General features: G+C 50.1%; 2 protein-coding genes across 4 annotated transcripts in view; one reads left to right on the forward strand and one right to left on the reverse strand.

Moving 5' to 3' along the window:
* The first annotated feature begins 1,067 nt into the window (after positions 1-1,067).
* On the forward strand, positions 1,068-8,533 carry PIK3IP1 (phosphoinositide-3-kinase interacting protein 1). Of its 2 annotated transcripts, none has more exons than XM_042015232.1 (6): positions 1,068-1,507; positions 1,663-1,779; positions 1,867-1,986; positions 4,533-4,718; positions 4,855-4,933; positions 6,922-8,533. In XM_042015232.1, exons 1-6 carry the CDS (start codon positions 1,423-1,425, stop codon positions 7,127-7,129), a joined length of 795 nt encoding a protein of 264 aa, XP_041871166.1. In that variant the 5' UTR covers positions 1,068-1,422; the 3' UTR covers positions 7,130-8,533. The 2 variants fall into 2 exon arrangements, with proteins under 2 accessions (XP_041871166.1, XP_041871167.1); XM_042015233.1 differs by having other exon boundaries at positions 1,168-1,507; positions 1,870-1,986.
* A 755-nt stretch (positions 8,534-9,288) lies between these two features.
* Positions 9,289-11,733, reverse strand: part of LIMK2 (LIM domain kinase 2) — a 31,074-nt gene continuing 28,629 nt past the window's right edge. For both annotated transcript variants that reach the window (XM_042015230.1, XM_042015231.1), the window contains one exon: positions 9,289-11,328. In XM_042015230.1, coding sequence (XP_041871164.1) covers positions 11,172-11,328 — 157 coding nt within the window. In that variant the 3' untranslated portion in view covers positions 9,289-11,171. The remainder of the gene's footprint in view (positions 11,329-11,733) is intronic.

Below are 11,733 nucleotides of genomic sequence, written 5' to 3' on the forward strand. Positions count from 1 at the left end.
GCAGTAGTGTTGCTTAATTGACCTGTTTCCTCATTACCCATCTATCACGCTGGTATATCTGTGTTTTTGTGGCTCCATTGTGGACTGCATGCAGCAGGTGACCTGGCTGTAAAGGGGTTAAAGTGTTCATCACCTGGTGAAAAAGGGGCAAAAGTTGGGTTGGATCAGCATCTTGAGCAGCTTTGTCATACAAGTACCTGTAGCAGCCTAACAGAGAGCATTGCCAGGATGGAAACATCTGGGACTTTCCTGGCATAGAAATACTTCTTATGTGTTCAGTGGTTTCCATGTGATTTCAAAGAACTTTAAAAGAAGGGAACTTCCCTGTCCTAATCTAAGAAGGAAGGTTTGATTGTACCTCATGTAACAGAAAGGAAGGGAAAGCGCAAAGAAGCGAGGCAGGCAGATCAGCCAAGGTCAAGAAGAACTGTGGGAAAGCCAGAAATAGCACCTTGTGCTGCAGGCCTGTGCCTTGGCTACAAACCCATCAGTTGGCCCAGGCTGCCTTTGCAAGCTCATTGTTGAACAGGACCAACTATTCAGTGGCTTGTTTTTCACTGGTGTAAAATAGAAACAGTGCTGAGGACTCCTGATGCTGGTGTGCAGGGACTGGCACTGCACTGTCTGAATCCCTTGACATGTTCAGAAACAGAAGTATCTATTGTAAGCCATGTGAAATGTCTGCAGAGAGGCTTTATCACCGTGGCTGGATGCCTGCAGTAGAACTACTCTAAACCATCTTCATGCTGTTTACCTTGTTTTTTTCTATAAGCAGGCACAGCTCTTAGAGTAAGTACATGGAGTCAGTGAAAAGTAATAGATTAGCAGAGGCAAGAATGTAAACCCCTTTAAGGCAGAGGTGCACAGCCTCCCTGTACCCCCCACAATGTCTCTTGAGAGCTAAGAGAACCCAAAGGGAGAAAATAAGGGCAGCAGGATTTAGTCCTTCATGGTAATTCTCTAGGGGAGATAGCAGTTTTAGGTCTCTGAAGGTAAACACTTTCCCTGCCACAGGCAGCGATTCAAATGTAGTTCCGTGTGGGAAGTCTCCTCTTCTGGTCTAAGACTTTTCCTGCGACTGTAGGAGACAAGCCCAGGGACGCGGAGTTCCTCTCGAGCCAAAGAGCCCCGTGGCACCGAGCACCCGCCGCCGCGCTCGGTCCCGGGGCGAAGTACCCTCTGCAGCAGGCTCCCGGCTGCCCCGAGCCCTGCCCCGCAGCAGCCGCCCCTTCCCCTCCTGGGGGCGGGCGGTGGCGGCGGCAGCGTTAGGACCCGGCGGCGGCTGCGGGGCGGGGGGGGGTGAAGCGCAGCCCGGAGGTTGTTTACCGGGGAGGGGAGCGCTGGGCAGGTCTTGCCTCGGCGCCGAGTGGAGCCGAGCTGCGCGGCCGGGCTGGCGGCGGCTCCTCGCCCTCAGCGCCGAGGATGCTGCCCCGGGGCCCGCGGCGGGCGCTGGGCGCTGTGCTGCTGCTGGGCTCGCTGGTGCTGGGGGCCGCCCGCGGCGCCGAGGGTGAGTGCCGGCCCGGCTTTGTGGGGGACAAAGGCCGGGCTCGGGAGGGGGAACACTCCCGCGGGTGAGGTGGGGGGCCGTGCTGGGAAGCGGCCCGAGGCGGCGGGGGCTGCCCGGGCCGCCCGCAAGGCTCGGCTCGGCTCGTCTCTCCGCAGAGTGCCTCCGCGGCAACGGCGAGTCCTACCGCGGCAGCCGGCAAGTGGCCTCCGGCGGCGCCCCGTGCCTCAACTGGCTGACGGTGCAGAGCGGCCCCGGCGCCGCGCTCCTGGCAGGTGGGTCCGGGGCCGGGGGACGCGGCGGGGGCGCTCTCGGGGGAGCGGACGGTGCCGGGGCCGCGCTGACGGCCCGCTGTTCCCCAGCAGTCTATGAGGACCACAACAGCTGCAGGAACCCGGACGGCGACGCCGCGCCCTGGTGCTACATCCGAGGCGCTACCGGGATCCCAGAGCGGCGATCCTGCGACATCGCCCAGTGCTCAGGTAAGAGCGGCCGCCACCGGCCCCCCTCTCTTCCTGCCCTCCCCGGTCTGTCTTCTTACCCCGGGGGGCTGGGTTTGTCACCAGGGTGGGGTCCCCTCTGCGCACAAACAACCCCGGGCTACGCCAGCACCTCCCCCGGGAACACCGCGTACCCGGGGCTCCCCACCAGCCCCCGCCTGTGTGTGCACATCTGCCTCCCAGCTGTACTTTGCTCCGCCCCTAGAGCTTTGCCATTAGTGCCAGAAAAGGCCTGTGAAAAGCCCCCACTCCCCCATAATTCACTTATCACTATAGAGCTCTTTAGCTGTGTTGCAAAAGGCTGAAGTCTGGACATCTAGGAACTGCTGAGTTGTGGGTAGATTGTTACTGTGGGGCACGTTACGGCTGACTAAAGAAGCTTCCTTCTGTTAAAGGATTGCCAGTGAGAATTTGAGTACGGGGTGGAGGGGAAGAACTTGTTAAAAATGAGAACTAGAAGGGAGGACAGTAAGAAATGGAAAACCCTAAACACTGGATTCCTCCTGGATAGTCACAGTGAGAAACAGTTTGCAAAAAGAACTGTAGTTGAAGCCTGTTTCAGGGAGAGGAGGTGTCAGTATTGACTGATGCCAGAGTTACCACTTGGGGTTTTTTGAACTGTTTACTACTTTCTGAGCCCTGCAAGATTTACTCACACCACTGTCCCTTGAGATTGCTATCCTTGCATATAAATACTTTTCCCACACACATACACCCTCTCCTTTTTCTCACTTTGCTCTTTTTTTGCTTGCTTTTCCCTAAAGATGAAGCAAAAAAAATGTTCTGCTGACAAGACCCTTACTCAAAACATTCTTGCAGCTTTAGGATCAGAAGAGTTACTTGACCTTTCATCCATTTACATGTTTAATAGGTTTGGTATTTTTGCGTCTCAGAGTGGGCACCTTTTCATGGTCCAACAGCTCACTTTAGTCGAGTTGCCCTGGTTGACCCACCGTGAAGTTACTGTGCAGGACCCTGATTTCCTGTTTCTGACTCCATTCTGTACTTCCATTTCACATTCCACTGAGGACTCAAAATGGCTGCAGATAGAAAATCCACATGGAGTTACTGCCTGCTGTGGGGGGAGATGTAGGTGGAGGGAGTTCTCAGGTGTGGATGCATACTGTGAATAGCATTTCCAAAAAGGAGGGGGGTTTGTGTAAAACAGATAACAGATACCTACTTTACACTGTCACAGCTTTTACAGTGCTACAGCTTCCATTTAAACTATGTCATGAAAGAAGGAGCTACCTTGAAAATCTTTCAGTGCTGTTGATAAAAAAGAGCATTGATAAAAAACAGGCCTGGGAAGGAACCTGTATCCTTGGGTGCCTTTGCCTAGGCCTTGGCTGAGGAGGAACTTGTCCTTAGTGTCTGTGCTGCCTGAGGGCTGCTCTGAGTTAGCTTGTCCAACATGCTATCAGAGTTTGGTACACCACTGCAAAGAGGGGCTGGGGAAGAATATCCCCATGTTGTTTTCACACAGCTGGAGTTTCCTGTCAAACTTCCCTGTGTCAGGAAGATTGACGCAGAAGAGAGATAAATAGGCTCCTGGGAGATTTGGGATGGAGATTCTCATAATTTTGTTCATGTCTGTTCAGCATGATTGAAGCTCCAGCCTGTATATCGATCTATACACTAAATGAAGTCATTGTGCATCCGTTGAACTCATGCCCTGAAGCTGGGTTTCATTCTGCTGTCTGACTTCTCTCATCTGTGGTGATGCCTCAGACTCTTAGTTAAATAGGTTCATATCAAAGGAAAGTCGGGGGGGGGAGGAGTGTAGGGTATGCCCAGCCACTGCCCTGGAGGGATGTCTGCTGAGATAAGGAGATTGCACAATCTCCCAGCAGGACTCCCTGGGAAGGCAGCTAACTTTTCAGTTATGGTAAGAAAAGACAGACCCAGAATCCTCTGGGAGACCCTATGCAGATCCTTTGTAACCCATTGGCCTTTACCCTGTGGCACCCACCCCCTGTATCCCTATCAAAGCTAGCCCTCTGCCCCTTCGAGGAGAGAGCTTTTTCCCTGGCTTTCCCCTTGGCCGGAGGGGACCATCAATAAAGCTACCTTCACGCAGAACCAGCCCCACGAGCCTCGTCTCTATCTGGTCTGGCTTGGCCTGGAGGCTGCCCTGCAGAGCTGAGCTGAAATCACGAGCTGATAATCACTAAAGAGCTGACAGCCTCTGCACAGGCCCTCCTTCCTGCCAGCAGCTGAGGGAAGACACCGGGCCTCGGGAAGGTGACTTCTTTTGGGACCATCTACCCTGACCGGTCACCTCTTCCTCAGTCAGAGCTACTGACCCCACACTAGCTGTAATAGAGGAGTACATTTCTTGTCTACTTTGGTAGGATTTCTGGCAACAACTTAAGTGGGAACAAGTGTTTTTCAGTGTGTTTTGAAGGCAGTTCAGTGATACCAGTCTAGATCTGTCCCACTCGCAAGGCACATGTTGTTTTGAAGTAGTCATAAGTGCTTGGTATGTTGTATATGTTGTATATATACTTTTTTTCCCCTCTCAACAGATGCTACAGCTACCACAGCCCCAGTCCCTACAGCAGAAGTTGGTCCTTCCCAGGAGGATGAGCAGGTGTTTGAACCAGCTGATACCTTGCCCTCCCGGAGCGAGGCAGCCGCAGTGCAGCCCGTCATTGGGATCAGTCAGAGAGTGCAGATGAACTCCAAAGAAAAGAAGGACTTAGGGATACTAGGTACAAACCCAGGACCATGTGATGGATCCATTCCTGTAATTCTGGCAGGACAGACCTGTTTTGAGGCTCTAAAAGCAACATTATAGCTGGATCTGCTGCCTCTAATTTTGTCTCTTTTTTTTTCCTCTTTTCACAGGTTATGTCCTGGGGCTGATCATGATGGTGATAATCATTGCCATCGGGGCTGGCATTGTCCTGGGATACATCTATAAGAGGTGAGTGGCTGTTCTTTTCAAAAGCTGGTGTACATAAAGCAGGAATGTCTGAGCACCTGCAGACCCAACCAGATCCCAAGGAAAAGGGACAGAAGCATATGTTTGGTTGTGGCACATTGAGCAAGTTTGCTTGCCCCACTGAGGAAAGAACTACTGAAGAGTTAATTCTGTTCTCCATTTCCTGCATCATTGTGATGTTCTGTCCCACTTAAAGTTTCAAATTGCCCTCTTTAATATTTGGGGTTTTGTGTGTGCATGTGCACCTTCATGTGGCTTTTTCAGATGTATCCTGGGGAGCTGGATTTTGTCAGAACTGGAAAGAGCAGATCCCAGGTGCCCTCACAGGAAGTTTCTTTTGATCAGGAAAAGAACAATCCTTCTAGCAGGCCACCTGTTCCCCTGATTTCTCTAGTCTAGAAGAAAAACAATTGGCAATTTTTTTCGTTACTCATGCATTGTATCCTTTGAAGTTGACTATCAAGTAGCACTCTTTTTTTGGTCAAAGTTCATTTTAGCAAAACTCCTGTATACTTTAAGGTCAGTTTTGATTTGCACTTCAGTTACTATTGTTTCAGCCACTTCACTGTGTTGAACAGAAATGTTTCTGTAGCTCAGCAGTGTTTGAGGGTAGTGGCAGTAGCAAGCTGCTTAGTTGTAAGAGAGGGGGCAGGATTAACAAACAGCAGTGATTGTCACTGCACATGCAAAGGCCCAGGCTCCCTCCTCTGGGAGGGTTTGTTCTATGTTTTGGCTGTTTTACAAAACAGTCTGACACAGCCAAGCAGAAGAAGCCCTGTCCCAAGCTGGGACATGTCCTTATGTAAGTGTTTATAATAAATGCTGACAGAAAAAAAGCAGAGGAGGAGTGTTACATAAGGGGCAAAACACAGAGCGCTGCTTGTCGAGTAATCTGATTTGAGGTGTCACTTCAGAAAATGCTGTCTTGTGTGCTGGCAGGAATGGCAGCCACTGCTGCACGCTTGTAGGCAGCTTTGAAAAGCAGCCAACGTGCTGACAGGAAACCCCAGCAGCTCTGCCTGGTTGAGATCACAAGCCCCAGGCGGAGCAAGTGCTGCCTGTCCCACCTCTCTCCTATCTTCGGCAGGAGGAAGCAATAGACCAGTGCTGGGCTTTGTCTGAATGCAGCTTTGCTTCTCCAGTCACAGAGAGCTCACAGCAGGGATGTAGTGCAGGTTTACTGTCTCCCTCCTTGCCTTGATCTCAGAATTGCATGTGCAAGCTGGCAGGTTTGGGTAGTAGGTGTGGTGAGAAACCTTTAATGGGTTTAGTAGTTTTTGGTATACATAGCTTTTCTGGAGACAACATGCTATTAATGCCAAATCCATTTTTAAAGCAAGGCAGTTCTTCCACAGCACAAATTACAGAGGTGTTTCTTCCCTTAGCAACAGGCTGGAGACTGAGGTAGGTTTGAGGAGCTGGTTGTGGCATTAAGCTCTTATAGCTGCAGTGGCAGAAGGCAGGGCCAGCTCTGAAGTCAGCTTTAGTACTTTCTGGACAGCTTAATTTGCTGCAACAAAAGGCAGAAGCTGTCACCACCTCGAGTGTTTCAAATGAAGCAGGTTCCAGCTCTTTTCCACAGCAGTGGCCTCTGCGCTCTCTCACTTCTCCCCTGGGCCTGCACCTGGCAGTGCTGTGGGACTGTAAAGGATAAGGAAACAGATGGCAGCTCCATGGCTTGAAGGAGGGGCCTGGCTTTACAGTCACTTACCAGCAGCAGTGTCAGTGAATAAGCCAGTTTGAGGGAGGGACAGACTTCACTTGGCTGGCTACTTGTTTTTTAAGGAGGCTCAGCTGTGGTCCTCTGCTTACAGTAGGGAATATTTCTGGCCCTTTGTATGCAGCTAAAACCTTTGTTTATCTTAAAGAGCGGAGTCCCTTCTTCTCTACTGTATCAGCTTTACTGAGACTCTCCCTCCAAGCATCAGCACTCACCCCATGTAAGTGTTTTGGTTTTTGTTTTAATGCAGGGGGAAAGACCTGAAGGAGAAGCACGAACAGAAGGTTTATGAGCGTGAAATGCAGCGCATCACACTGCCTCTGTCAGCGTTCACCAACCCTGCGTGCGAGCTTGTGGATGAGAACACCATTGTGGTGTGTACCAACCAGACGCCTGTGGAGGACATGCGGGATGGCAGTGGCCCTCTCATGGGGCAGGCAGGGACTCCCGGTGCCTGAGCAGCTCGGGCAGGAGCACTACAGGCTGAGCAAAGCCTCCAGCTTCCCACTGTGAGTGCAGGGGTTGTGTGTGTTCATTTCTATTTTGTTTTCTTTTTGATGAACGCCAGATGAAGGTGATGTAGAGGAACAGAACAATGGGCTATTCATCATCTGCTTGAGGGGCACCATTCAGTGCATGATCAGCTGGCGACTGGTGTAGTAGACCCTGCTGCTTCCTCCCACCTATCTCCATGGTGTGCCAGGGAGCTGGGGGGATGATAGGCCAGGCTTACAACTGGCCACAGATCCCATAGCCCAGAGTGTGGTCGTGGCTTCCTCTTTTTCTGTTCTTTTCTTATTTAACAGTGTGCACTGTTACTTAAGTTTCAGCCTGGAACCTTAGGAGAGAACAGTACTGCAGGGACTGAGGGGAGCTTCATGTCAGACTTAGCTAGATAATTACACTCTGATTAATAGTTCCTACGTTTTTGCTTTAGTGGCTGAGAGCTGGAAGCACTGTCCAGAATCCTTTTAGTGGATCAGGGTTTTTTCCAAGGAAGAGTTTATTTGAGGAATGTCTTTGGCCAGAAGCAGTATGTTTAGTGCCAGTGCCAGTTTAGAAAAGCTCTCCTCAAGCTCTTTACAAATCCAGGTCTTCCAGGGCTGAGGCCACTTCTCCATTCCCCTGTGGTGCTACATGCACAGCCACAGTTGTAGGTGTCCAGGGGGTCTGTCTGTGCCTCCTTCTCAGATCAGGAAAGCAAGGGCCAGTGGTAGATAGTTGTGAAGAAAACAAACTGCCCTTTGGTTACTTACAGCAGGTTAAACACAGGATAGCTAACATACTCTTTTGAACTCCCTTGGCTTCCTACAAAGCCAGTGCTGGACTGAGTGGCCAAGCTGTGGAGGTCAGCCTGATCACAGTGCGGCAGTTCTGGCTCTAAGGGCAGAACAAGACAGCTGTTTTGTAAGAGTGAAGTTCTGGCATGGCTCCTGGCCCAGCCTCTGTCACACACTCAGCTTGTGCAGCAAGACTACTTACTTAACAGAGCCTGGTCCTATTAGAGAGGTTTTGTAACAACTTTTATTAGTGTTTCAGGGGGTTTGGGAGGGATGGTTGCTGCAGTGTCTCCCTAATGACACCAAGGCAAGGCCAGTTCAGGGAAACATCTGTCCCCACTTCAGGGGATTCAAGCCATTCAAGTAAGTTTTCTAGCCATCTGGTTTATAGCTGTGGGCCTAACAGGGAGCAGCACTTGGCAGCAGGGGTTTTAGTGTTAATGTTTGATTCAGAAAAGGGAAATATTTTATTTTTAAATGCCTTTGAATACCATTTCTTTGTAAAATGTTTTAAATACCTCATTATGAGAAGGTGCAGACTGTGCTACCTTGTATTAAAGCTTAAAAGAAAAATGCTCTGTAGACCTGTGTGGACTGTGGCTCATCTGTGCACTCCTGCCAGAGCAGCATCCTTTGCCTTGTTTCAGACTTTGAACTGAGGAGAAGGGAAGATGCCTTCAGTTTGCCAGGCCCAAAGGTAAATCCCTACAAGCAATGCGTGCACTCGCCAGCACTGATAAGGGGCATGGAGCTTGTCTTCTTGCTGCCAGCAGCTGGCCTTGGACTGCACACTATTCCTGAAAAGCAGCTGTGGGGATGCGAGCTGTGGGTGACTCAGCAGGCTGGCCTGTGGGAACACACTCTTGGTTACAGCCCCTTCTTGCACTGACCTGGGTCAGTTCTGCTTTGGTGCTGCTCAGCAGCAGCTCCATCCCTTGAGAAGTACAGTGGAGACAGAGCACAGCAGGTTACAGGAGAGGCAGCATTTTTTTTCAGTTGTTGTCTTAACAAATGCCCCTTGAACTACATATTTCAGAACACAAGGTTTCCAAGAACAGGCTCTATTTTTATCCCTGGATTAGAAAAGGAAAATGGAGAGAGGCTCCATGATCTGCTGACTCCTGTGCACCCTTAAAACCCAACCAACAAATGAACAGAACTTAACAACTTCTTCCCTTTCCCTCACTCCAGGTAAATAATCCTTCAGAGCACTGCACTGTGATTCTGCAGTTCTGTGAACATGGCAGAGTCCACTGACTCAGAAAAGGGTGTTCTACATGGTACTGCATCTGGGGAGTTTTGATGTTGCCATTTTATGACTACAACAGAAACCCGAGAAAGTTACAGCTTCCGGCTTTATTTAGCACAGAGACCACAAAATCTTGTTTTCAACAGCATTCAGTTACTGCTTTTTAATTTAGTTAGAATGTGGAGCGGTGCAAATCACAGTTCATAAACCCCACCCACACATCACCCAGAACTTTCCCTTCAGGGGTCCCCTCACAAACCAGCCTGGGTGGGGGAATGAAAGGGCAAATCCTATTAACAATCCTGGATCCACTGGACCCAGTTTAGAGAGGCTCCTCCCTGACTCACAGCACAGGGAGCCCCCAGTGTTTCTAAAACACCACTACACAGACTAAAAACACCCCCCTTGCATACCTGATGTCAGGTGATGGCTAGTCCCATGTTATTTTACATAATACTTTAAATCCATGGGTAGGGGGAGGAAACCAAAGTAACAGCGAAGACTAACACCCATTCCCCACCATTCAATGCTGAAAGGAGGAGGAGGGAGAAAGGAACACACTAAAAATCCAGTTAAACCATGATGTTTGTGAGACTTACAAGCAGACCTTGATCCAGCTTTTTGTTCAGTTCTGCCAACCATGTGAGCTACTGCAGCAGTAGCTTTCTTCTTTCCTTCTCCCACTAAGGGAGAAAGAAAAGAAGCAGAAGAGACCCACCTCCCAATGACTCCAAGCCCTTTTTTCCTCCCCCAGAGCAGGGAATGACCCTGAGGAAAATTTCTGTTTGGAGAATGAGCTCAGGTGCTGCAGCAGCAACTGAAAGAAGGACCTTCAAAGGGTGCAACTTGCACAATCTGCAGGAAAGGATGAGGTAATGGCAACTGAATTAGTTCTCCAGCTGCCACTCCAGGGAGGATGGGACATTCTCCAGCACTATTCTATTCATGACAAGTCCATCCTTGAATTAACCTTGGGCAAGTTGCCCTTTGCCATTGTCCGTGCCCAAGATCTGAACCACTTCAAACCTTTGGCTTTCTGACAAGCACCTTCTGCCGCCATTTCTGTCACCTCACATCCACAGGCCAAAAGCTCAAGCACTCAGGAATGTCCACAGCCAGTGCTGCCTAGTGCAGAACTACACATTCAGGCTCAAAAACTTTCACCTAGGTTAAGGTTTTGGGCAAGCAAACTCACTGCAGGCGCAGGGTCTGAAGATGCTCCAGTGGCTTATTTGCTGCCTGCCTCATTTGCCATCAGGAGGGCCAAGCAGAGCTCAGTCTTAGTGTTTCTAGGCAGGCTTTTGGAGGTATTCAGAGACACAGAAGGAATAAAAGCCCACAAAACCAGAACAATTCATATGTGCTTCCCCAGAGACAAGGTATTTCAGGAGAGCTGCCCAGTTCCTAGGGCTTTTCACTCCCTCCTCTGATACGTGTCAGAGGCCAAAATCTCAGTGGGTTGTTCTGGGAAACACATGCAAATACATACATGTGCTGTCCTGGTGGGACATGTTGCTGGATGTCCAATTCCCCCACCTTTCTGAGCAGGGCAGTCAGTGGGAGAAGCTGTTCCAGAAGTGCTGGTCCTTACCCAGGAGAATCTCCTATAGCAATTCCCTCCCTGGCAGAGAGGCCAGGGTGGCTTCACAGCTTGCAGCCAAGTTCTAAGGCACCACAGTAAAGAAGCCTGAAAAGGCCAGAAAAATATTTCTCAAGCCAGAAAAATAGCGTTCAGCAGCTTTCCTAGGTGCAGCTGGCAGGAAATGGTCCTTTTTGCTTCTGAAACACGCCAGAAATCCACAGTGAGTCAGGATATCCAAGACGAGGGAAGCTGGGTGGGGAGAGAGAGGCAGTGCAGCAAATGCACAGTGTGGTGCCCCGTTAATGCCCTGGAAGTGGCTGAAGTGCATCTCCCTCCCTGACGCTCATCCCAGCTCCAATGGAAGTGATGCAGGCAGTAGGATGAGTGGACTAGGTTGTGTTTTCAGGTAGCTTGTCACGGTTCAGTCCATACTGCACACTCACATTGTGGTCCAGCTCCTCCAGCTCAGATGGAAGGGGGATGGCAAGTTCTCCCAGGTACAGAGAAAGAGCTTCAAAGGAATCTTCCAGCTTGGAAAAAGGGGGCCTAGAAGCAGAAGTGATGAAACATGAGTAGGAAAGAGGAAGCAGAACAGCACTTAGAAAGCCATCCAGGTCCCTGTACCATGTACAGAGTGGTGAACAGGGACATGATTTCCTCCCCATTCAGCTTCCAAGACTGCAAAGCCCCCATCTGTATGGGCCACCTGTTTTTATAGCCAGTGAGCCAGTGGGAGGTCTGGCTCTTTGGAACCTACTTGGCAGCAACACTGTTCTGAAGCTACAAGTTTCGTAACTGAAATCAAATGAAGTATTTACCTTACTAATAAAGTCTGCCCCTACTTTTGTACCTGAGAAATCCTGAACAATCATTCCTCCTTTACTCTCTCTATCTTGGAATTGTTTCACAGATCACCATATACAGCAGTCTCTCTCCCAAACTGTTGGGCCT

This window comes from Corvus kubaryi, unplaced genomic scaffold, assembly GCF_017639235.1.
Source record: "Corvus kubaryi isolate FWS band 111438036 unplaced genomic scaffold, C.kubaryi_AGA036_p1.0 split3-37173, whole genome shotgun sequence".
Taxonomy (NCBI): Eukaryota; Metazoa; Chordata; class Aves; order Passeriformes; family Corvidae; genus Corvus; species Corvus kubaryi.

Bases quoted from the DNA above. Each gene is read 5' to 3' on its own strand.
- PIK3IP1 (XM_042015232.1), top strand. From the start codon at position 1,423: ATGCTGCCCCGGGGCCCGCGGCGGGCGCTGGGCGCTGTGCTGCTGCTG. The intron at 1,780-1,866 runs GTGGGTCCGGGG...GCTGTTCCCCAG, and splicing joins CGGCGCCGCGCTCCTGGCAG to CAGTCTATGAGGACCACAAC. The intron at 4,934-6,921 runs GTGAGTGGCTGT...GTTTTAATGCAG, and splicing joins CTGGGATACATCTATAAGAG to GGGGAAAGACCTGAAGGAGA.